The sequence below is a fragment of the Convolutriloba macropyga genome, chromosome 6 (genome assembly GCF_964194025.1).
Source record: "Convolutriloba macropyga chromosome 6, txConMacr16.3, whole genome shotgun sequence".
Lineage (NCBI taxonomy): Eukaryota > Metazoa > Xenacoelomorpha > Acoela > Convolutidae > Convolutriloba > Convolutriloba macropyga.
Genome location: NC_134473.1, coordinates 21,662,348 through 21,689,030, shown reverse-complemented (window position 1 = coordinate 21,689,030; position 26,683 = coordinate 21,662,348). Strand labels below are relative to the sequence as shown.

Below are 26,683 nucleotides of genomic sequence, written 5' to 3'. Positions count from 1 at the left end.
AACACATACCATTACAAGCGTCTATCAGTAACAAACTTTTGAGAAAACTTTTCACTTTTGTAAGCAGATAGTACTGTTTCTTATTTTTTTATATTGCATATGTGAAACGCACTTACAAACTTTGCCGACGAGAAGGGGTGCCCTGTATGGAAATTTCGGTCAGTGTTTTCCACCTTTGAAATAGAAGTTGAAAAATAGAATCTATTTTCCGCCTCAAAGTTTTTGTTTACGGATGTGAATTTCGTCAAACTGCCGGAAATAGATTATTACTAATTTGGGAGCGCGTTTTGGAAGCAAAAATCACTTTTAAAAGCAGCCGAATTCGTTTTTTAGTTGATTGGCTCAAAATATTAATAACTTTTACAAAGTAGTCCCAAATATTATTATTTAACAAGGGAAGCGTAATCTAGCAAACCTCAAAATTATGAAACTTTACTACAACAATTTTTTTGTAATATATAAGGAAGAATTTAGATATATTTTTTTTGAAATTGAGCAATCATTCCCTAAAATATGCACAATTTAGTCATTTCCATAAATTTTTTATTTGAATGCCATGTTGTAAAGGTGAAAATCACTTCCATTATCGGTACCTAAATATGTGATCTAGAATGTGAAATGTGGTATTTCATGTTCTCGTTGCGAAAATGACTTCCGCTTTTCCTTGGAAGTATTTTCGGTTTCAAGAAGTATGTTTTGCGTCTGGAAACTACGTACACGAGATTTAAGCGCATTCAAGATTGACCATCGAAAGATGGTGGGTAGTGCCAGCCACATTCTTTGTAAGTAGTTCTTTTGGTGCTCGGTAGACGCTCGCAATGGCCCCATACACAAACATTCAATATTCGACAGATTTTTGGACTCCAGACACAAAATTGAGCGACGATATGCTTAGTTGAATTGAACCACGCGACCAACATAATTGACGTGCCGCGCAAGAAATTTCGGTTATCGTTTCTATAATTACTTATGAATCAAATTTCATCAAATGTGTTTTAGTTGTTACAGCGTCATACAATCTAGTTTTGGATGACGCGCACTCCTTCTCAATTAGATTTTACTTCTTTCAAAATAAGTCATTTTACAGAACTTTATACAATAATCAACAATCAAATACAATTAATCCAAATGGAACAGTGGAGCAAATACCGCATTAAAACAAAAAGAAATAAACAATGGTATGAAACTAATAGCAACAATTAAAAAGCAGTTGAGCAAGTTATCAAAAAAGAGTTCTTAAAAACAAACAACATCGTTGAAAATCCGACGAAAATTAGGGCAGCTCTGGAAAGTTGATTTCTATTTGACGTTTAAAAAAAATTTTGCGATTAAATTCTGTGACCGTTGTCTTCCACTGTATCGAATTTTCTCCATAATTAACTTCTCAACTATTCAATTATACCACATATAATACTATATAATGAAAGAAAGCCTAATTAATTATTAATTACAGAAAAATCTCTGGTAAAAAAAAGGTCTATTGTGAACATGATTACCAGTTTTGCTACTACCCTGACCACGGATCTTAAGATAAATTATCTTTTTGACTGTCCTCTCACGTATCAGCCAAAAATACGAGCTCTAAAGGGATAGTCTAATTTAAAAATTTTGTGAAAATTCGACGCTCCAAGTAGGGGAAGTTAGACACGTTGATCCGTAAAGCTGTTTGACAAAATTCATTCATTTCTATCACTGTTGTTCACGGTTAACGTATCGGTTTTCACGGAGAGAACAACTGATATAAAGTCAAAAAGTTTGACACTATATACTGTCCAACAAACTGTAAAAAACTCTAAAAATTACTTAAGTACGTTTTGAGGCCAGCTGAACTTAAATAAAGCAATCTGCAATAAAGTTGACTTTGTATAAAATTTGATTATACAAATTTGGTGATTCGAGCTCAAGGTATAGTAAACAATAATGCAATCAATCTAAACAACCAATTATATAGCAGAGTATACTGCAAACTGAGTTAATATGTTTTGGTTACTCGTTATATTTCTTTTTCAACACGTGGCTATAACACTGTCCGCCGATACAGTCGTTAGTCCTCAAGTTAGTCTGAATTGGACCTCTCAGACTTTTATTATCCCTCCTGGATTCGCCGCCAGGGATGTAGGTGAGTCGAGAATTAATTTTTATCAAATTTGGAATAGAAATTTTAATAATCATCTGTTTCATGATGAAATAATGAATAAGTGTTGCTTGAAGAGGCGAGATAGTTTTGTCACGTTGCGTGAAAGTTAGTGAAATCTTCCTTTCAATTGAACTAAGCAGAGAATCGTCACCTCAAAACACAGAAAGCAATTGAAGCATAATTTGATAAAATCAATTTAAGAAAAACAGATATAATCACAGTTTTGCGTTGAACAAATTTGCGAAATTTAGAAGGCTGTACCGCATTAGCGACACGTAAATGGCAAGCCGATTTGATCATGCTTGTCAAGGACACCTTGTCTAGGCTAGCTTGGCAAATTGTTCACAATGAGCAGACATTGCATTAGATTCATTTTAGATATGCAGTAATCTTGCAAGATTGCAAGACATGTGCTTTTGTAGTTGTTTTTAGTAGACGGAAATACATTTACTAACAGTTTCTTATGTTTGAGCATCAGCAGAAACAAGTCCTCAGAGAAGATTATATGCTGCTATCAGAAATCAATTTGATATTTCGAAAAAATTATGGTAATGGTAAAATGCCACTTACAGCTCAACATACAAACAGTTAATATTTAGCAACCAAAAATTACCCTGCTTTTCAAACTAAATTTGTTTAATAAAAAAAATGTATATGTTTAAAAAATCATTAGACCAATGAAACTCGCTACAAAAAAAAATCAGAAAAATAAGTTAGTATTCAAAGTATTTTGGCGTTCACAATTCATTGCGTGCTGATTGTTAAAACAATATAGTTTTGATTTCTAGTTTGTCAAAAACAGAACGTATAGATAAAGCTCCAGGAATTTTGAACAAGAGTTTTGTGGTTGAATTATAGGAGCGCCTTATCTAAAAACTAAAGAAATCAAAATTATATTTGAAAACGAGAAATTGAAATTGGCCAGCTTTATTTCAACTGATTTTGCAACTTTGATATATTCAAAATTCTGACCTTGTTTCCAAAATGTGACTACTACTTTAAAAAACAATTACAAATGAAATAAGACAAAAAAGAAAATGAGCAACATACTGAGTTCAAAAATGAATCGTTTCAACGTGAGTGCACACAAAATAGTTTTTAATTCTCCCTATAACAAAGAAACATGATTCGCTGAGACATTAAAAACGTTTTACTGAAAAAAAGATGAAACACCATTATATCAATTTATCAGCAATCTTTAACCGAATTTTTTCAGTCAGATCTTCAGCACTTTGATGCAAAAGTCAATTAAATTCACTTTGAGGAAAAAGTCAATTAAGTTTGACCCCTTTGTAATTCTTCTTCACTAATTGCAACAAAGGCAGAAAACTGTTCCAATTTCAATTTTATTTATCACAATTTTTTATATTACGTATAATTTTTGCACAGTTCACATTAACAGGAACTAAATAACTCATCATTTGTTTTCTCAAAGTAGCAGTTCTGAAAAAATTTGTAAAAAAAATTGAGCAATTGTAAGAAGGCTTGGGGTGGTTTTGAAACTTTCAATATACTATTTGGAACAATATGACTGCCGTTTGAACATTTGCCGATGGATTTACATATTAACGCTACTATTCTGCTACATTAATATAATTTAATGAGAAAATTGTCCCAATTTTTGTGTCTTTCTTGTAAAAATTGAAGCAAAGAAAAATTTTGGCGCAAGCGCAGTTAATATGAAAAGAATGACATGTAACCAAAGCGAAGAACTTACTGATATTCCCTCCAAACTTTTGACATTTAGTTTTCTAATTTGAGGGTGAAACAGTATTTAACTTGGCATTAATTTGTCAGTTTATTGTGACCTGTAATGTTAGTTTATCAATCTGATGTATATTATTTGTCGATGAATGGGGTAAAAGCGGAACAACTTCTACCATGAACCCCGAGGTTGGTGGCACAACAAATCAGCGCTGAATCATTCTAAAGACAATCTGTTTTTTAGGATGGCCATTACTCTGTTCATGTCACAATTTTGACTGGCCATTCTGATTTTTGAGTAAAGTTTAGTTCATGAAGAATAATATGTTCAGCTTAGCACCCACCAACAAAGTTAGTTTTATATGCGATTCGAACTTCCGCTTGTGACATTTAATTTGCGTAGCAAGTCGTAACCACTAAGCTAAATGAGCTTTTTGTTAATTGCCTAAAAAAGTGCTAAGTATAAATTGTTGTATACTACTATAACAATTAACAGTTAAAGGCTACAACAGCATGATTAAATCCTGCTCAGACTTAATTTTCGGGTTTGAGAAACTTTTAGACTGAACAGGATAAATTTAGCCTGGGCGAACTCTATGACCTCAATATAATCATAATGAAGGAATTCTGCTCATAAAGAAATATAATATATTCTGAAGATACAGTGTTTCAGAACTGAATAAAATTTTCATTCTTGAAATGAACTCGTTAAGCGCTGAAAAGCTTTGAGACTCAAGTCCGGGAAGGTAACCAGAGTTTGTATGTGTTATTTGTCATATAAATTATAATCAAAATTAGTCATATAAATAGACTTGAGCCTGTATTGTTAATCCAATGTTGTTCTCAATGAATGCATGTAATCTGGCGCAACACATAACGATGATGTAGGATCGCAATCAGTAATTTTTTATCCATAAATATTGAGAAAAAAATGAAGAAAACTATATATTTTCAAAAATTGCTAAGATTTCCTAGAAATTTTTCAAAGGTCATATATACAATGAGTAAGGCCCGATACAAGGAAATATTTTCACAGATTAATTTTAACGAGAAAAGAAACGTAAATAGCCATGTGATCGCTTTCTCGATAAAGTTTAGGGTAGTTTTATTAAAGCTAATTTCAACCCCATATATTTAGGGAGTTTTTGTGCCAAACACAGCAACTACTACTGTCTACATGCATACGAAGCCATAATGAAACGTGACGCTATTGCTACGCACTACTTTGGCCATGGTTATACATATCAACCAATTATGCCAACACATGAACCAGGTAAAAAATACCAGAGCTACAATTTATTTTTGTAATTGTAGACGTCAGAGGAAAGAGATATTTTGTGTGCCTCAACTTAATGAACATAGAGCAGTATCAACCACATGCATGTGCTATATGTATAACACCATATTTTTTACCTGGCCTCCAAAACGGCCTTGGGGGGTGAGGGGTGCAATTAATCAGAGAAAAAAATAGCGATATTTTCAAATCGCAGTAGGGAAAAACTCCTGTCGAGAAAAATTGATAAACTGGGCAAAAATACAGGTTCTGATTTATTTGTCCGACAAATAACAAATTTAACACTTGCATGTCCATAGATTGTTATTTTCAGAAGAGGGCGAAGAACGGGATGATTTAGCAATAGAATATGACCAACGTGATCTTTTGCGTGATCGAAATCTCACTGAGAGCATCAACAACGTCAAGTCGGTTGCCTACAAACAGTGTTTCAAAGCCATAAGGTATGAAGAGAATTATTCAGACTCATTGGGCATTTTTCATTACACACCTTTTGCACACCACAACATTAAGGCCCCTTTATAAGGTATATTTACAATAATTAGATCGGAATATTAGATAAAAACGTGGGGTATACGATCCCCGGGTTGAAGTTTCTTTGATTTCATACAAGGATCATATATGATTTCATACTGATCATACTCGATTTCTTACTACGATCCTAGCATGAAACCAAAAAAATCATATATGATCCTTGTATGAAATCCAAGTTTTCATTTATGACCCTAGCATGAAATCCAAGACATCGTAGATGAACCATTCGTGAAACGAAAAAAAACACGCTTGAAAAAGTGTAAGGTCCTTGTATGAGATCAAAGAAATCATATATGATCCTTGTATAAAAACCAAAGAAATCATATATGACCTTTGTATGAAACCAAAGAAATCAATTATGATCCTAGTGTGAGAAAAAAGGAAATCTTATAGGTTTTGATGGAAGGCACCGAAAAAACGTTTAAGGGGATTGTATCAGGCGGATATAATGCAGATTTATTTGTTTAATTGGTGAGTACCAGCTCTGCACAGCTTTATTTGAATTCCACTTCGTTTTTTTTTAAGTTCAATGCAATGATCAGTTTTGTTCTGTATGGTCCTTGTATGAGTACTAAGAAATCATACAAATCATATATGACCTAGTATGATTACAAAGAATTTTTTTTGTTTTTTTTTGCTTTTTTACCCAGAGAAGTGCCATATATGGTTTTATTTGTTGCTTGTGAAACCCACTACATTTTTTTAATGTGCGAGGTATCATTTGAAAATTTCTGTATTATCCCTGTATGAGTACTAAGAAATCATACAAATCATATATGACCTAGTATGATTACAAAGAAAAAAATTTTTTTTCTAACCTTTATGCAAGTTTGATTGTTATTTTTTTCGTATCAGTATAACCTAGAGCATAGTGATTGAAGCCTTTTAGGAGTAGGTTTTATTTTTGTTTGATTCTTGTATGACTACCAAGAAATCATACAAATCATATATGACCTAGTACGGTTACTAAGAATAATATATGACCTAGTACGAAATCCAAGAAACTTGTATGATCGATGACCCGGGTCACTAAGCTGTAGAGTGGGGAGTGGGGTTGGAAAAGGAAAGCCTCGAGATATTAACATCACAATCAAACCATTTCACGGCAGATTTTCCAGTTTCCCATTTTTGCAACACTATGTTTCTATGCTTCATGAATGGAGTTTAAACTGTATTTGACTTGAAGTTTTCGTTTCCTGAAAACTGGCGAGCACATTTCGACATTTAGGAAGATTAACTTCACTTTTTTGTCTCAAAGTAGCAGTTCTGGCAAATTTTGTATAAACTGTAGGCAGGACTTTGGTAATTTCCAACTTTTTTAATACTATTTGGAGCAATATCGCTATCAATCGGTTAATATTTTAACGTTTTCTGCTAGATTTAACAATTAACGCTACTATTGTGTAACGATTGAGCTAGGCTTAAGAGATATTATTACAATTGTTGTGTTTTTCTTGTAAAATTTGATCCAAAGAAAACAATTTTGGCGCAAGTTCAGTTAATATGTGAACACTGTGATAATCTGGCTAAATTTTGGACAATTCATTAAATTAAATTAATTAACTTTTCTTAGTTTGAGGGCAAAAGCAGTTCACTAGGCGTTTTTTTTTGTTCCGACCCCTCTTGAGGGGGGTTGGGAGGAACTTTGTACTCAATTGGTTTTTTGTTCAGACAATTTTGACCGATCGATATATTCATCGTAGAGAAGTGTGAGTGGTATTAATAAAAGACCGTCCAGTGCAGAATACGGATTTGAAAACATTTTTTGAATTTCTTCTTCTAAAGCGAGTTATTATGACTTAAAATTTTGCGAAAACTAATCCGATTTGCTTTTTTTATTGAGTACTTTGAATTAATTTTTTGCTAAAATATTGGCTAAATCTTTCAAAATTCAGACTTTTTCATCAAAATTTGCAAGAAATATGCTTCCTTAGTCAACTTTGACTGAATTTGCCGGAATGACACTCCCGAAAACAACTAACGCTATCTGTGTAAACTACCAAGGGAGCTAGTCATTTTTCCACTTCCATTAACAGTAGTCTTGAATAAAATTTTTGCCGTTTTTTGCTAACTTTACTCTGTGATTCTCAAAAATGCAGCATTTATTGCTGAACTTTCAACTAACTAATTTTCTAGATATTTAACATAAAAAACAATTGAGTGTTACTAATGGATAAAAAAATAGCAGAGCAGGCTTAGACTGTTATCTTACACTGTTATAGTTCAAAAAATTCGGATTGTGATCCGTCTGTCATTTTTTTAAAAAAATTCTATCTTTTTATATTAGTTAAAAAACAGATCAATTCAAATCAAAGCTCACTGTGGATAGTTCTTTTCTACTTTTCTCTTAAGTTGGTCGATTTGTAGCTTAGTGTGAGCAAAAAAGAATGCCTCTTCTTTTTCTTCTTTCTACTTAATCAATTTTGTGGTTTCAAGCGTTAAATTTTGGTTTTCTGGCTTTGGCAGTACTAGATTTGAAATTTTTTTTTTATTTTTAGGCATTTGCCCATTTTTTAAGATTTTCTCCTTTGTTACGTTATCACAATATTAAGAGTTCAGACGTTTGAATAATGGCGTTCAAAATATGGCACAATTGGACATATGAACGTCTTTAAAAGCATAGAATATGGTCTCAACGGCTTCGACACCTCTTTCTCTAAGAAATTAATTGAATTTTTTAACTTCGTATTAAACTCTCATTTTTTACTTTGTCTTTTTAGTTGCATGAGATTTCCTGGATAATGAAAGTTCTGATTGATTTTTCATGGATGAATAGGCGATGCTTTTCTTTCTTTGAGTAAGTAGCTGATGGCTTCCATGACTTCGAAAACAATGGTTTTCAGGAAAAAAAGAACAATTTCTAACTTCGCAATTTTAATCTTTTTGTGTATTTGTTACCTAATATAGTTCCTTACAGGTCAAATAACAACATTGTTGTTGAGGGATGGTGCAAGCGTACCAAATCTAGTGTTTTTAAAGAATTCGATATGAATTTACTGGCTTCGACACGGGTTTTTCGCAAAAAAGTAAAATAATTTGTGAGTTCTGCCTATACTTGACGTTTCTTGTGGAAGTAAGGCGTACTCTGAATAAATACAGGTCTCAAGCGCTTCCTTTTTTTCTCTTCTTGTCTACTTATTACCTATTCCTGTTAATGAAATGTCGCATAACCCATTTTTGTCGTTCGAGAAAGGCTTAATTTGAACATATTTCAAGGTGGAAAGTACGGCTTTACGGCTTCGACAGCGTTTTCTCGAAAGCTTTGATTGAATTTTTGTTTGTCTCTATTTGTTGTTCTTTTTGTAATCACATGAAAAATTTGATGATGTCAAGTCTTAAAACTTTCCTGGAGAAGCGCATGTGATCAGAAACATGTTGGATGTTTTTCTTTGCCATTTAATGGTTTTCTCTGCTTTGAAATTAATTATGGAGTCTTCTCATAACTTTTCTAGTGTAGTACAATTTCTTTTGTTTAGTTTTAGTTTTATCTGACGCTTTTTTGACCTTGTTAATAAGTTTTTTTTAAAAAAATGGACAAGTATTTTGGCTGTAAATAATGTTCGCTGTTATTATTGTTTGATTTTGTTTTTCGTATTGATTTGCTTTTTTTAATAATAGCTGATCTCATCAGTCTTTTGAGGCAATGTATACTCCACTGAGTTATTTGCGTTGGAGGCAAATTTTTGTTACACTTTTCTCTTGAGAAATTATTGGTGAGGTTTTTCTATCTATTCCTCATTTGATAGACTTCTAGATAGACATATGATAGAACTTTGTGCTAATGCACATTAACGAGCCTCCTTGTTCGATTTTTTTTTAAAAAAAAACACTAATTTGTTTGTTTGTTGCGACCTGAAACCTTTAATTTGTCAATCTTTACATTATTTTAAGTCCAAGAATAAGGTAAAAGGCCCAAGAACTTCTACAATGATGGTTACTTTTTTGAAACACGTACAAAATCCAATTTCAACAAAATTGTTACAAAAACACCGTTTCTTCTTCTGTCAATTAATACGGAAATCAGTCTTATTGCAGTCTTACGGAAATCACTTTTTCGCTTGAGATTTTGTCCTTATTTTAACAATTATTTCTCTGTAGAAATTTTATTCTCCATTGCTCTAATCTGGAAGCCGATTTTGATTCTAATATACTTTAATTTTTCACTTAAGAACGATATATTCATTGAAGAACTAATAATTTAATTGTATTTGATTTTTTTAAGTAAAAAACCTAATTGAATATTGTTTCTCGCAATATTTACTAGGGTGAATAATTTGTTAGACAACAAATTGCAAGGCTCATAGAAATGACATTAGCGAGTAATGCAATTTAATTGCTTGAAAAGTTTTGAATGTAATTGATAACATGCGTGCCAAAGTTTAGCCTCTACTTATGAACAATCTCAAAAATGATAATGGGGAGAGCCTTTATTGGCTAAAATTACACTGCCGCGCATCCTTCCTATAGTAGAGGAAAGCTCTTTTTATAAGTCAAGAAAAAGTGTTTTCATGGGTATTATGAGTTATGCATGGTAATTTCATAAGCATTCTGGGTCGAGCATGATCCTTTCATGAATCGAGAAATAGCAATTTGATAGTGTAGTGTAGCCAAACAAAATTATCAGTTCAGCATGTTCATTTCATGGGTCAAAAATTTTTCTTATCCTCTTATCAAATTGAAAAACTTTTAACTTTATTTTTGCCACCTGTACATGCAAAACTTGAGTAATTAATACATGAACAGAGAAGTTTCATTTGAAACACAATTGGAAAAAACTGACAAAAAACTTGAGGGTCTTGTCAGCTCTCAAGATAAAGCTGCTATCGCAGCTGATTCATGTCCTCTGCGTGGTTGAAATGAAACTAAGTAGCTGAGTCCTAATGGTCTTGTTCCCATTAGCCACGATTAAATAATGGCGATTTTCAGTTGCTTTTGCTTTTGAAAATATGAAATATCATTTTTTAAAGAAAATGATGCAAATTTTTGGTTCATAAATGAATCTTCGGAACTATAAAAAACGAAAGACTATACATGTTTACATGCTGAATACGGCATGATCATCATTGAGCAATTAAATTGCTCTAAAATTTTTCCAGCAAAATGCACACTCATGAAAAGAAAGTTAATGGTTCAAATGAGTTTAGCTAAAGCCCCGCCTGGTCAATATGAGTGCAGCAAAAGTCAAGGATGATAATTTTGCCTGAGCATGACAGTTTGGGTCAAACTAAAGCTCAACTGTTCAGTAAAGTCAAGCTCATACGATTGCAAATCATATCACAAATTATTGCAGTCTTACACACCCCTTTCATACCATTGGATCATTGGACCGTTGGAGCCGGGTCCTTTTTATATGTGGGGAGTAGTAAAAAAAAATCAATCGCAACTTGTGCTAAAACTTGAAATAGTTTTCACTGTAAATGATTTCTTGTTAAAAACAAAATCAAATTTGGCTGCATTATTATTTTTTTTTTAATTTTATGCTTAGATTTATTATTATTTTAAGTTCTTGTTTCGTATTAGACATTTTAAATATTTTTGGGAGGCTTTTATTAAAACTTTTGGTTAGCTTCTGTATGCATCCACTTAATCTTGAATTTGAATCAAGTTCTTTTCGTCTATTATTCAAAGAAAGTCTGAAACTGAGTAGAGCGTTACAAGTACGCAAACAGTAAAAGGACAAACAGGTTTAACTATCTTTAGATTTCGAGCGGAAAAAAGCAAAGAGTTAAATCTTTCTTGAAAATTTGTTACAATTTATGCGCAAATCTTTTTTACTGAGCCCAAATACTGCCTAATGAGCAGATATCTGGATGTAAATTACATTATATGGTAGCAGAGTGTGACAATACGCTACAGCGGTCTGATATGCAAAGAATTTAAGAATTTGATCTGATTGCAGCCTCCCACTGTTGCATCATTTGACTAACGCATTCTTGACAATTACAATGCAGGAACATTTAACAGTCTGTAACATGTTGCAAGACGATAGATATCTTGCAAGGTCTAGCGAGAAAAATTGTTATCTTGCAAGATTCTTGCAAATTCCTTTTGTTAAGTTCTGCACTTCATTTCGCGCAGAAATTTCCCAAATCCTACCTGAGGGAGTTTAAAGATAAATTAGAACAGATTTTACATCATGTAGCTTTTTTTTATTCAAATGCACAAGTTCAGTCTACGAGTATATTTTGAATTCTTTGAACAAAACTGATCTTTCCCATTATAGCCCCCATGAAATTATAGTCACACTGATATGGTATATTTACGAGCATTGGGGGGGGGGGGGTATAGGATATGTGACCAAGGGGCAAGACAAGACAAGGGGCTATAATGGGCAAGACCCAACAATATAAACAAAAACAGAGAACTCCTCAAAGCCTTCCAACTCGTCATTTATTTTTTTTATTTATCCGCAGTTACACATTTCAAATGAGTTTTTCTGTAAAACAAGGAGGTATCTGATAGTAAAGCTTGATTTTATCAATTATTTAGTTTTTTTTTCATTTCGCAACTCTATTTTGAAAAACAAATATATAATCTTTTAAAGATTATTTGATACTTAGAAAAAAAAACAAAATTGACACTATCTGGCTAGTAAATTTCCTACCTAAATAAAAATGCGTGTAAGGAAAAACGTTCTGATTTTGTTCAATCATGTTCCATTTATGTGCATTTTTCAAGATGAATGGTTATATTGCAAGATTCTTGCAAGACAATTGATTAGAATGATTACACAAATGATGTTGCAATATCTTGCAAGATTTTTGAAGAAAATCAGGCAAGACGATATATCAGCTCGGAAAATTCTTTCAAGATAACCATCTGAAATCCACTCTTGTATCATTTGGCTGACGCCTTTTTGGCAGACCATGACAACTCAAGAACATTTAAGTTTTTAATAATGTTCAACAAAAATAACTACAGTCCAACGAACTTATTGCTTTTTTTGCAGAAAAATTGGGATCTTAACACAAGAAGGCTCACATCTAGGAAACTTTTTCCGATTGATCTAAAAATCAATCACGTAAAAATCAATCAAAATTATTATCTGCAGAACTTTTCTGGCTTTGAAGAATGCTTTGACAAAGAGGAGAATGAAGTTTTGGAAATTTTACTATATGGACGCTGATTTTATTAATACTACGACTGATGTGCTAGTTTTACCATCAGGAAATTAAAATGTGCTTCAAAAGAGCTGGGTAAGGTGGCAAAAAACGCCAGCGAACTGAGATCACCCCCCCCCCCCCCCCATATTATATCAGCATCAATTTTAAAATAGTTGTTCTTGATCAGATAATGGTTGTCGCTTTTGAGCGAACTGAATCATCTGTTGGTAACTCACGACATACTTTTATCAGTAGCTTACTCAACGTTTGCTTACTTATGGGTCAATTTCTGACTTAAATTTGGTTTTAGGCCAATCTACCATCTGCACAACAGTTTTGTCGGACCGGATGAATGCTGCCAAAACCAATGTGATAACTATTTAATCCACGGTTATGGGCGAATGTTTCTCACACCACAAGAGTACATAGCAAAACTCACGAACTACAGGTATGTTTGCAAAAAAGGAATTAAATAATACAACAAGAAGGTTGCGTAACCAGTTTAACAGATTTGAACAGTTTGGTCAATTATATTCGACCCAGCTTTAAAAACTCTGATAATTTCGGTTTTGATGACAATCAGTTTTTAAGCTATTCTTTGAAATTTCAAACTAATAGCTTAAAAACTGATGTCCATCAAAAAAACATTATCAATGTTTTTAAAACTGGGTTGAATATAATTGACCAATCTGTTCAAATCTATTGAAATGGTCGAATTACGCAAACTTGTTGTATAATTTAGGTGAAAGCGGTGAAAAATTTTTTTACCGCATTTCTTACAAAGTTTCACAATGAAATTCACCGCATTTCTTACAAAATTTCACCGGATAGACTTTTGTGGCAAAGTATTGGAAGAAATGCGGTGAATGCGGCGAAAAAAATTCACCTCATTTCACCACATTTCTCACGAAAATTCACCGCGAAATTCACCGCTTTTCTTGCAAAGATTCACCGCCTTTGTTTTCCGACGTTCACTGAATCTGATTTAGAAGAAGAAGAAATAGCATAGAAGTATGTGAACTTTGGTGCAGTGGAAAATGAAATTGAAGACATATATGAGGTAAAAGATTAGAACTCGTGTATTCAAGATTGTTTTTTACAAGAATACCGAGAACGCGGTAAAAAAAAATTCTCTTCGATTCACCGCATTCGACGCCAAAAGATGTAAGAAATACCCAATGAATATTATTTTTTTCACCCCGCATTTCACCGCAATTCCCATAAACCTTCACCACCTATCTTTGACACGGTAACAAGAATTTGCCTACAAATACATCAGATTGTCAAACAAAAATTTGTGGAATGTTCTTTAATATAAAGTTCTTTATTTCAATTTCCTAAGATATATAAAGTTCTAAATATAAAGAAGTTCTAAAAAACATAAAGTTTTTTAAATTCTTTACGAAAGACTGAGAATGAAATTTCTCATCGTTCTTTGTATTTGGCTTACATTCTTGCAGCTTCGTATACGCTCAGACTTGTAACAAAGTACGTTAGGAAAATCATTAATCGACGCTTTGTGATTCCTATGAGAGGCTTCCTTAGAGTTTAATAGGTTCAAACTATATACACTGAGGGGCTCATATTACACTAAGAAATTTGGTTCAAAAAATGAAAACGTACTTTTTCTTGTTACGTCATCATGGGTTGTGATCTGCCATAGATGATATAGTGTACTGAAAAAATATAAAATTTGCCAGTGCTTCTAAATTGTGAAATAGAGGTAAGATAAACACCCGGACGTGAGGGACTTGAGTCTCTGAGCAATTTAGCGCTGAACTAGTATATTTAATTTTTAAAAACGAAAATCAGTTCTGAAACATTGCATATCAAGAGTATTATATAATTTTTGTGCGCAGTGATCTTTATTATGATAAGAGTGAGGTCATTGAATTCACACAGGCTAAATTTATCCTGCAAAATCTGAAAAATATGCAGAGTATGAAACACCGAAACGAAGACAAAGAAGTAAAAATGTCAGGCTTTTGTAGCTTATAACTGGTAAAAACTATCGTAGAGTATAAGCAATTAATACTCAAGCGAGATCGTTGCTAAGGTATCAACCAAAAAGCCCAATTAGCTTAGTAGCTATGACTTCCTATGGAAATTGAATGCTACAAGTACCCACGTGGAAGTTCATATAAATCATATATTGAAGGCGGGAGTCAGTCTGAATACTTTATTTCTTATGCATTTGATTTTAATCGAAAGACAAACTTCACAGTGTTAATTATTACATGAACAGAGTACGGGCCGTCCAAGAAAACGATAATTTTTTAGACTGGTTCGGTACTGATTTGCTCTGCCAATAACCAACCGACTATAAGATTGGATAAAAAACGAAAAAAAATTGTGTACGGGACAAGCTCAGCTAACTAGTTTGGAAGCAGGAAGAAAATTAGTTTAAAATTAGTTTTTTAATTGGTTGAAACGATGCTTGAAAAGGACTAGAAACGATGCTTGAAAACAACTGCTTTTTGAAAAATGACGCGACGTTATCCCTATGTGTTTGAAATGGATAAAATCTGTGGTCTAAAATTATTTCAGACATTTTCGACATATTTTCGACAATTATTTTTTGCGTAGTCTTTAATAGTAAAAAATTTAGCCATCACTACAATGAAAATTAATTTAAGTTAGCCTATTTAATCATTCTAATAAGGGTGGAAAAGTTGTTTGTTAACATGATCCCCAAAATCTTGTAGAGTCATTTTATAGAGAAATGAAGATACATAAATTTGTCTGTTTTGGTTTGAAATTTTATTATTCTTCTCTTTTTGCTAAATTGGTTAAATAAACGCAAAGCTTAAAATCCCAGCTTTTATGTCATAATAAAAATTAATGCATTTGATTTTTTCAAAGTGTTTCTTTGAATTTGAGCTGCAAGGCGTGTTAACAAAGTTCACTCTACATCAATCAAGCCTGTCGTCTGGCTGTAAATGTTCAACTATGCCATCCAAGCGTTTTCAGTTTGCTTCGAGTTAGATGGCAATTTTAATTTAGAAGACCATTAAAGATGACAACAATTTTTGCAAAATATTCTTTCATAATTATTCCAAATTTTACGTAATTAAAATTACGTATGTTTTGTTTCAAGAAAGCAGGAAATGTTCGCTATATTAGGTTTTAAATGTAATATGTCTCGGGATATTCGTTCCGAAGCGTAAGAACTTTTTTTGTTTCCGTACAAAAATTCGAAACATTTCCTCAAAATTTATTAAACAAACAAGAGGGTTTTTTTCCTGACAACACTTATTAAACATCTCAGAAATTATTGTGGAATTTTGGCGGAAGCTTGTTGAGCTGTCTTCCTCTGCTCAATGCCAACAATGATTGATTTTGTTTCAAAAATATCAATTAAGTTGAGCATTTATAAAATTTCAGTTCATTACTTAATGAGTATTGACATGATCAAAAGAAGTGAATAATTACAAAATGTTTAATTATGGTTTGGTTTAGTTTTAAACCAAAAATAAAAAAGATTTTCTACGGTTGACATTGAACATACGGACTATATTTTATGCACGAAACTGATCATATCGCGGATTTCATACGTTTCAAAACCCACATGCAAACGATTTCCTACATTTGGAAACCGAATATACCGAAAACAACAAACACCAAAGTAAAAACTTTTAAGGTTTTTGCTTGTTTTGTGTGATTAAAACAAAATATACCCGCAATTTGTCAACGCTTAAAACTCACATTTGTGGAGCAGGTCAGGCAAATTCCGACATTTACAGCCTGAGCATTCACTTTTTACCTAAATTTTACAAAAATGTATAAACAGAATAAGGCTAGGTTATTTTTCAAAGTAGTCGTTAACGAACAAATTGCCAACTTCTCTTCTCATCGTTCTCGTTTATTAAGTAGGTTTGAAATTCGACATGTCCATTAATGGGGAGAGCTCCTTAAAAATATCGGTCTTCTTCGTTCGCCAGCAAAAGAATGCCAATGATGGAGGTTTTTCAGCTTCCTGTCTTCTTCTCACAATGTTTTCGATTTCCAGGCTACTTTTTGCTTTTTCCAGAGCTATTGTTGACTGTTTGAGACTTGCCAAGTCTTAGCGAAGACTTCCCAGGTTTAGGTCTAGACCGAAAAAGCCTCTGATTAGACTACCGTGTTCTCGAAGCTCCGTTTGCGCTTAAATTGCGCTCGCAAACTTTCTCTGATCGGACTATTGTGAGCTTCAAAGTCATCCCCCTGATGATTTTCCCTATAATCTGACTAATTTGCGCTCGAAGTTGCCTCTTATTTGACTAAAGTGCGTTCAAAATAGTCTGATCAGAGATGGATATTGAACATGATATTTACATCGCTATAACACATTTGTTTCATGGAAATTGATGTTTTCAATCACAAATTCAACTAACAAAAAACTAATTCTAAAAGTACTGCTACTGAAGAGAAAACACAAGTGCCGAAAACAAAATTATTGAGTATGCCACTAATTCGTGTTTTTAACTGAAAAGATGATGTCAGACAGCGTTGCATAAAAACGCCTTGATGTACAGTGATTCCAATTCTCATGAGGTGACCAGCAGTTGCTATCAACTGGATCCCTTGGTTCTGGTCAACCCCATCAGACTCTCAATGGGGTTTTGATCGGAATTCTGCTGTATTGTTGAGTCTTAGCAGACAAGAAAATCTGCCATTAGAAAAAACAAAAAAAACCCATCTCAAACCCCCAACTGATGAAAGAGAGGCGGGGGGGGGGGTAATTGTTTATGGGTGGTAAAACGATGTAAGATTAGGGGTAATGGAGAGTAATGTGGGGATTTTCTAGATTTTATCCTCTAAAATCTTTATCTCCCAAAAAGATGTAAGGTTAGGGTTAGTTTAGGGGGTAAAACGATGCAAATTAAGGGGTGTAATGGGGAGTAATGAGGAATTGTTAGATTTTAAACCCAAAATTACAATCGCCAATATACAACCCGATATTCAATCCGATGCAGTGAAGTGATCTTGGGTGTTTTTTGCAGCAAGGAGAATGTAGTATCTGATTCTATCATGATTATAGAATCATATACTATTTGGAAATGGGTCTGAACTGCTCCATCTGCAACGGTAGAAAAGTTTTTCCTAATATCAGACAACTCTGCCTGTGCTTTATTTCTTGTGTGTTTATAGTGAAGAGAACAAGACGCTGAACTTGATCGAGGCATACTTCAGCTTCAACTGCAACCAGAGGAGGAATATAATCACCAAATTGGGATTTGGGAAAGGAGAACTTGTCAGAACTAATTACCCTTTCAGACATATGCCTCAGAGGTACAAATTGCGAATTTTAGAAACTCAACCAGCGCATTAAAATAAGAATATACAAGAACTTACGAGCTAATTCACTCGTGGGATGTTTATCGCTTGATTTGTGGGATCAAATATGTTTTTTTGGACAATTGTTTACAATTGTCTATTGTTCGGATTCATCAAATTGAACGCAATGGAAGTCCAATATTTTGATCTATTGAAAACTGAGACCGTTTTTAGCCTATTTACTAGTTGAATATAGGCATTATGTGTCCAAAAAAACAATTTTAATGAAATGTTTACTCCTTTTATCAAAACCGGAGCTGAAGAAGTTAATATAAGGAGTTTTCGCAAATGGTTTTATTTTTTGTGTTTTCTACCATAGGTTTTCAAAATTTGATGACTTTGTTGACATTTTATCTTCTGGTTTCAAAAATTAGAGACAATTGCAGCGTCAAGATAACTGTACTTGAGCGAATCAGAAGTCTGCTTAACTTTGGTGTTCATTTGATTTAAGAACAAACAATATGTCAAAAAGGTACCATGAAAACGTAACCAAAAATAATTGATTAATTTGAATACATTTGAACATAATTATTAATATCTGCAAGATAAAAATGGTTCATTGTACATTACCAAAAACATCAAATTTGAGCAAAATTTTTCAAATTTTAAGCAAATAGGTTAAAATTGGCTTTCATGGCGTTTATTGTCAAAACATTTATTTCCAAGATATCAATTTTTAGTGAGGAATGTAAACAGAAAAATTTTTTTGCTTTGGATATCTGTTTCTTAAACCAAAACTTTTTAAAAGTTTTGTTCCATTAAATGCTCAAAGCGGTAATCAGCCAAAAATGTTCTCAATTTTTTTCTAGAGAATTTGAAAAAAAATTTTAGCTTGAATTTCTTTCTTTATTTTTGTTGCATTATTACATAAAAATTTGAATAAAGTTTTTACAGATCAACAATATTGAATGGGAAAACAAATTCAAAACTTCTGTCCAAAGTCTGTCTCAAGCAATGTATACTATCAAACAGATGCTATCTTTCATACGAAATTTGTTGTTCTGCACTCAGCATTTTCATTCTACCAGAAGATCGCTCTCAAATTGTGTTACTTTAGTATTTTTTCCAGTTTTCTAGATATTGATCCTTTTTGAATGAATATTTCGAAACGCACTCCTGTTGATGAGCGGTTTCAAATCTTGCAAGAATCTTGCCAGATGATTACAAAAATTAGCAAGATTCTTGCAAGAATCTTGCAAGAAATCAATCCAAGCAAAAAAATCATGGTACTAATTTCTTCGAAAACACCTTTGAAGCAAATTATTGTTTATTAAACAAGTTACAGATACAAATTCAATGAAAAAAATTTTAGCCGGGATGCAAAACCTCGCAAGAATCTTTCAAGTTTTTGAAATCTGAAAAAAAATCTGAAGAAAAAAAAATTATTTGTTTATTTTTGGTAGATAAAACTAACTTGATATGCCCTTAGAACTATGCATTCCCTTGCAAGTTTTTTTGCAAGACTTGAAATTTTTCAGTCACCTGGGATCTCTTTGGGTCTGTTTTTTAAACCAATATTGTTTAACAGTTTTTGTTCCATTTAATACTCCATTTATTCAGTTTAATCAACCAATATTGTAGTCAATTTTTTTTCAAGAAATAAAATCAAAAATACTTGTCCGAGCGTAAAATTTTAAGCATATTAGCGAACAAGGATGCTCGTTGATGTACGTTCGCACATGATGTTCTGAATCGAGATTATCTACACTTTTGACTTAATTGTCAACCTAAATATTAGATAAATAAAATAGATGTTTGAGTTTTGAAAAATCGTTACAAAAACGAACTACTAACTGAATTTCAAAATACCATTCCTCATTAAAGCGCTCACAGGATCTGCCAATAAAAAGTCAACGAGAAAAAATACGAGCACCAAAAAAAGCAAAAAAAATCTTTTCAGCGAATGTGATAAGAGAAGAGAAAGAAACTTAAATAATTACCACTCGCAAAATTTTAAGAAAAAGCAAATTGTCCAACAAACAAAACACAGGTTACGACATGGTATCAATGAAAAAATACTTTTTCAATTAGAAGAAATTGGATGGAATTTCTCAATGATGAGATTAAATTGCAAGCTGACGAAAAGAACAAAAACTGAAAATTATAAAAAATTTTGAAAACGAAGAACTTTGAACGTAAGATAAAAATGAGCTAAGTTATGCCTCAACGAGAGGGCAAGGATGTTTGTCAATCATAAGTCATCAAAAAGCATCAAAATAAGTCTTATGATTATGAGAACAACAACAAATACATGAAAAAACCAAAAATTCAGTAGAAAAGTGCGAAAAAATGTGTGGAAGTGGAAGCCATTTAAACCGTAGGGTTTTTTCTGAAAACTTAATCTATGGTCCATTGGACTTCTTCTATATGCTATATGCCAATGAGAACTATCAAAATTGGGATAACGAGATAAGATTTCAAAAGGAACCAAAAATACAAAAGAAAATCCAAAAAATTTTTTGAAATTATGAAGACTCAAGGCATCGAAGTCGTAAAACCATTAGTAAGCCGATAAACCCCTTACCAGATTGTTTCAATAGCAAATAAAAAGAGTGGGTCTTCTCAATACTCAGGCTGACTTAAAGTTAACGAAAATAAGTTTCATAATGTTTAGCACTCAACTGCAGTCAATAATTACAAAAAATATGCCTCAACAAAGAGTTAGGGATGTTTGTTTTTCTTATTTCATCAGTGGGACATCAAATTAGGTCTTTTGATAATGAAAACAACAATAGAAGCAGGCAAAAACTATAAAAATTGAGCAGAAGAGTGCAAGAAAGTGAAGAAGCCAATGAAACCACAATTTTTGTCTAAAAAATTTATCTGTGACCCATTGAACGTTTTTTCCAAGCCACTGAAAACTATCAATTTTAGAATAATAAGAAAAATTTTCAAAGTGTCCAAAATTAGAAAAAAGTTTATCCAAAAATTAATAAAAATTTATGAAAACTGGTGGCAGCGAAGTCATGAAACCAATAGTTAGAAGATAAAACCACTAGCCAGATTCATTTCAGTTGCAATAGAAAATATGGAGGTTCTGTCATTACTGAGATTGAATTACTTTTGACAAAAATTAATTTAAGATTGGATAATGTCCAAATAAATTTTTAAAAATTATTTTTAAAGTCTTAACAGCCATTAAATTCAAGAGCTTTCAACGGAAGTAAAACATACCTTACTATATCCTCTGATAAGGAGAAATGTATGTTAGTCATCAACATGTTATCAATAAGACGCCAGAACAAGCCCTATGATTTTGCAAGCAACATCAAACACAGCCGAAACCAAAAAAAAACGCTGCGGAAATTTAAGAAAGTGTCGAAGCCGTTTAAACCATAATCTTTTCTATAAAAACTTCATCTATGATTCTTCGGACGTCTAGTTTCAGCCAATGAGAACTGCCTATACGAAAATATTGAGATAAGATTTCAAAAGAAGACAAAATTACAAAAAAAACACAAATATTTTTTTTGAAATTACGAAAACTCGTGTTATCGAAATGATAAAACCGATAGTTAGCAGATGAAACTACTTACCAGATTATTTTTGGTAGCTGCGAAAAGGAAGTGGCCCCTGTCATTACTGAGACTGACTTAGTATTCATGAAAATTAGTTTAATATCGGTTAATCAGAAAAAGTTTATTGAAAAATTGTTTTTTAAAGTCTTGACAGCCTTTAGCTGGCCCCTCAAAGCGCAATATAGGCTTAACTATCGCATATATGAATACCAAATGAATTTTAATTTGGCAAGTTTGTGAAATAGGACTCCCAAAAGTAAGTAAAATCTCAAAAAGAAAATCAAATTATCACTCAAAATTTCCAAAAATCAGAGTCGAAGACAAAAAAGACATGAGCGATGCCTTAAAAACGATTTTTCTTTCATTGGGTATCCTTCGATTGTAAATGAGGTTTGTCCTTAATCGAATCTCGATTTGAAAATGACAAGTTTCTAAGTGACTAAAAAAACAATAAAAAATAGGAAGAATTTAAAAAAAAACAAGTATCAAATTGAAATCGAGTTTTCTTTTTTCACAGTGAACTTCCTCACGAGACCAGAACTAGCCTTTTTATTGGTTTACTGTTAACACAAAATTTTTTCTTTTTGTAGCATGAAATTTAGTTTTGCAAAAAAAAATTTTCAATAGAAAAGTCCTAATTTGAACAAAATTACGCTAATTGAACAAAATCATGCTAAAAGTGAAAAAAATATCACATGTTTACACAAAATTTTAAACCTCGATAACTCCTCGAAAAACACGAAATTCAAAAAAATTTTTTTAATTTTGAGTTCTACGCTGGACGAGCTTTTTAATGATACCACTCACATTTCTCTACGATGAATATATCGATCGGCCAAAATTGCCTGAACAAAAAAACCCCATTTGAGTATAAAGTTCCTCCCCCCCCACATGTGGGGTCGGGACAAATAGTGTTCATTCATTCAATTAAATTCCAGTATTCATAAGAATATTGCGTTACAACGGTTAAATTCATGATTCCATCAAAAATTCTTAACTCGTCTTTAATTTTTTTTTTGATGACAATATATATAATTTTTTTTAGTGACACGACAGACAAAGGATTCTTTTTTGAACACCAAAATAAGGTCAATAAGGTCAACAAATCACCAAGTCCATTCCCTGTAGTTGTTTGGAATGTGGGCACTGAAGTTTCTTTCTGAACTTATCTATCTTGATATATTCGAATGCTCTCTAATCCGCCTATTCTAAAGTGTGTAAATTTTTTTTTCAAAAAAAAAGAATTTCTGGACATATAGGGGGATTCATTGCTGAATGTACTCAGTGAGAGACAACTGGAAGTAATTTTTGATAAGTAGAAAATAATGATGAATACAGGTTTTACATCTACTTATTTCCTCACTAATATTTTGCGTTCATTTTTTTGTTTGTAGGTATGGGTATCCTTACCTACTGAGTTCTTCGAATGATTCGGCTTATTGGTTTCCATACAGCAATCCCGGGAAAAGGCTCACTTACTGGTGGTTCAAAAACAACTTTATATGCAAGGATCAGCCATGGATATGCAACGGTAGGGGCGAGTATCAGTTGATATACATTTTAAAATCAGGAGTTGAGTTCGTTCAAAATGACTAGTTTGTGTCAAAATCTTACAAATATAGACCATACAAAATTTCCAAGTGATATTGTATTGTCGTTTCATTAAATATTCCTAAATTACGCCAAGCGGCAAATTTACTTGATGAAGATTTTCCGGTTAAATATGGGTGAATTGACCGTTGTGTCAGTTGTTTGATCTGACTGTTGCTGACTAGTTAATTCATTCAGACTAGAAGTGACTGAATCAGATTCCGATTTGGTCCTGAATTTCTCCTGATCAAATTTCTCCTTCTCTTTCAGCTTAGGCTCTGCTCTTGAGTTAAGGCACGGGCAAATAGTGCAAAACTGTTGGAACAAAACTAATTTGACGTCTGCGAAAAGATAAATTGTTCATCCTAAAATATATGAAACAAAGTACACCCGGGTCGAGGTGTCACCGCCATTCAACGCTAAATCATGTAAGATAAGCGGTGAATGTGGAAAATTTTGTAAGATAAGCTGTGAATGCGGTGAAATTAAATAAATCAGGCGGTGAATGCGGTAAAAAAAAACTTTTATAGCCTGGTAGCGGTGAAATAACATAAAATCACCGCTTTGAAAAAACTTTCCAAATTATGTAAGATAAGCGGTGAATGCAATGAAATTATATAAATTTACCGCTTAACTCAGTGTTGAAATTACATAAATTCAACGCTTAGAAAAAAGTGTCAACATCGTGTGAGAACAGCAGTGAATGCAATGAAATTACTCAAATTCAACTCTTATCTTAGCGGTGAAATAACATAAATTCACCGCTTTGAAAAAAGTTTCCAAATTATGTAAGGTAAGCGGTGAATGCGATGAAATTATATAAATTTGCCGCTTAACTCAGTGATGAAATTACATAAATTCAACGCTTAGAAAAAAGTGTTAACATTGTGTGAGAACAGCAGTTAATGCAGTGAAATTACTCAAATTCAACTCTTATCTTAGTGGTGAGATAAAAAAAATTCACCGCTTAGAAAAAGCTTCGAATTTTCTTTTGTTCAACGAAGTTGAGGTACATTAATTGAAAGACGCACAGAAAATTTACCCACAAATAATAATATATCTTTTTTAACTTTGAAACGTTTTTTTTTGACAAGTGAATTTATGTAATTTCACCACTAGAGTAAGCAGTGAACTTACAAAATTCACCACAATTCACCGCTAAAATTTGTCATTTCACCGCTAATCTTACAAAAGTCCGACGCATATGTTTTACAAAAAGTAGAGTGAATTTAATTTAAATTCAAACAATTATGCAATAATTTAGTGAGAAGTGGCGCAGTGGAAGATCACGTGCCTGACATGCAGGAAATGACAGGTTCGAATCCGTGAATTTGTAATAAGTGGTGAACTGTGGTAAATTTTTATAAGTTCACCGCTTACTCTAGCGTTGAACTTACATAATTTCACCGCATTCATCTCATTTCACCCTAAATTTATGTAAAAAATTTGCGGTGAAAATAACATGTTTTCACCGTGTATCTTACATATTTTTCTAGGCTAATTAACACAATCCTAAATATTACATTCTGCAAACATGGAGAACTATCTTTGGCCAATAACTGTGACCGTGGGTGTGGAAGAAAGTTAGAAAAACTTGCGGCTGCTAAATTGACTCGTGGTCGAAAATAGGCATCACCCTAGTGATGAGTGAATATAAAACTTGCAAGAATCCTGCAAAATGATTCAAAACTTGCAAGAATCTTGCAGGAGTTCTGCAAGTTTTTGAATTCTGGGAATTTTATGTTTGTATTTTTGGTAGCTAAAACTACCTGAAAACCAAATGAAATGACTGATATAAAAAATTTTTGATCTGCAGAACTGAACCTATTTGAATTTTTCCGTAAACGCCTTTTGAATGTGAAATCTTGCAAGAATCTTGCAAGTTTCTTGCAAGATTCTGAATTCAAAAATAACCCCTGCCCTCTCTGTGCCCCCTTTGTTGTGCATTTAGATGTTCATTTATATGTTTGTCTGTTTCTTTCTTCAGCGCGATAACCCCCCGCACTTGTTTGTGACCCCTTCGCGCAGCGCGTTAACCCCCTGCCCTTGTTTGTGACCCCTTCGCGCATTAGTTTTAGCAATATAGGGTCTTTGTTTTTTCATTTGGCGGCTACGCCAGGTGCGCTCCTTATGGAGCACAGTAATGCACCAGCTCTAGTCCTCAAAGAAGCTAAAAAGGCTCATGCAAAAGCTGAGACAAGTTTACTGCTGCAAAAATCTGCACCCTTTCTGCGTTTGCCCTTTTTCCAGCATTTGAATAGAAAAGATTGGAAGATTTTTGCAAGCTTTTCGATTCATCTTGTAAGCTTTTCGATTAATCTTGCAAGTAATCTTGCAAAACGAATCGAAAAGCTTGCAAGAATCTTGCAAGTGAATCGATAAGCTAGCAAGATTCTTGCAGGTGAATCGAAAAACTTGCAAGAATTTTGCAAGCAACTTGGTACTAGTATGCATTCACTTGCAAGATTGCTTCCAAGATGCTTGCCAGTTTTTCAATTCGGCGATCACTAGGGCAAGAACAAATGCGTGGGATGTTTCCGATCTTGAAGCAAAATTAAGCTAAGTTGGTTTACTGCTACAAACCCATCCGTTTACATTTACCACGCTTCTTTTAAAACATGGTCATCGTCATAGCAAGTTTACTGGCTCAAATGTAGCTTTTGCACTATAATGAAGACCTCAATAGACACTTCATGTTTCAACATCATTCAGAAAAACAATCGGAGACGGTAATGCTGAAAAACCAAAAAAGGTTATCCAGACTAAAAATTGTTAGCACTTTTGAATTCCGCGTTCAACAATAATTCGAGCTCAAAACGATATTATAACTCATCAAATATTTATTTATCACCAAATATTCAATTTTTAAAGATGACTCTTTTCATCTTCTCTAGTTAGATACTGTCCGCGGTCGACTGGTCCCGCAACCATGTAGTAACTGTGGTGAATGCGGTGAGCATGATGAAAAATATGCCCGTTGATTTCACCTCAACCCTTGCGAAAAAAATCATTGAAGCATTTTTAAAAAGTCTGAGCATAGTTAAAACGGATACAAATTTAAAGAAATTGAAGGAGCGGTCGTGTTATTGAAAAAGATGAGCCCAGTACATATACGAACTTGCATTCAAAGCTGGGTGAATTAAGTAGCGTTTCTATTTGAGTCTTGTGAATTATTAGGAAAGTTGCCGAAAATGTGAAAAATTTAATGTCACCACAACGTTCACCTAAAAATTCCGCTTTCACCGTACTCCATTCAGTTCTTACCTATTCGGTGTTTTTAGTTGGTGAAGCTTCAACTGGTGGTCTTCCAAAAAGAGATGCGAATAAAGGGATAGATGAAGCACAGCTAGCAGAAGAGCTACTCAACAAGTACAAATGTACGATTTGTTAACAACAATCAAGCATTCGCATTTTTCTCAGTACTTTGTATACTAGTAAGATGCATATATGGAGAAAAACTAATCTTAAGTAATATATTATGTATCGA

At 33.1% G+C, this 26,683-nt stretch overlaps 1 protein-coding gene across 1 annotated transcript; it reads left to right on the top strand.

The window, feature by feature from the left end:
* Positions 1-26,683, top strand: LOC142340858 (uncharacterized). Its single transcript, XM_075391602.1, has 7 exons — positions 1-158; positions 4,980-5,114; positions 5,449-5,578; positions 13,083-13,220; positions 17,903-18,043; positions 23,001-23,137; positions 26,478-26,683. Exons 2-7 carry the CDS (start codon positions 5,036-5,038, stop codon positions 26,585-26,587), a joined length of 735 nt encoding a protein of 244 aa, XP_075247717.1. The 5' UTR covers positions 1-158; positions 4,980-5,035; the 3' UTR covers positions 26,588-26,683.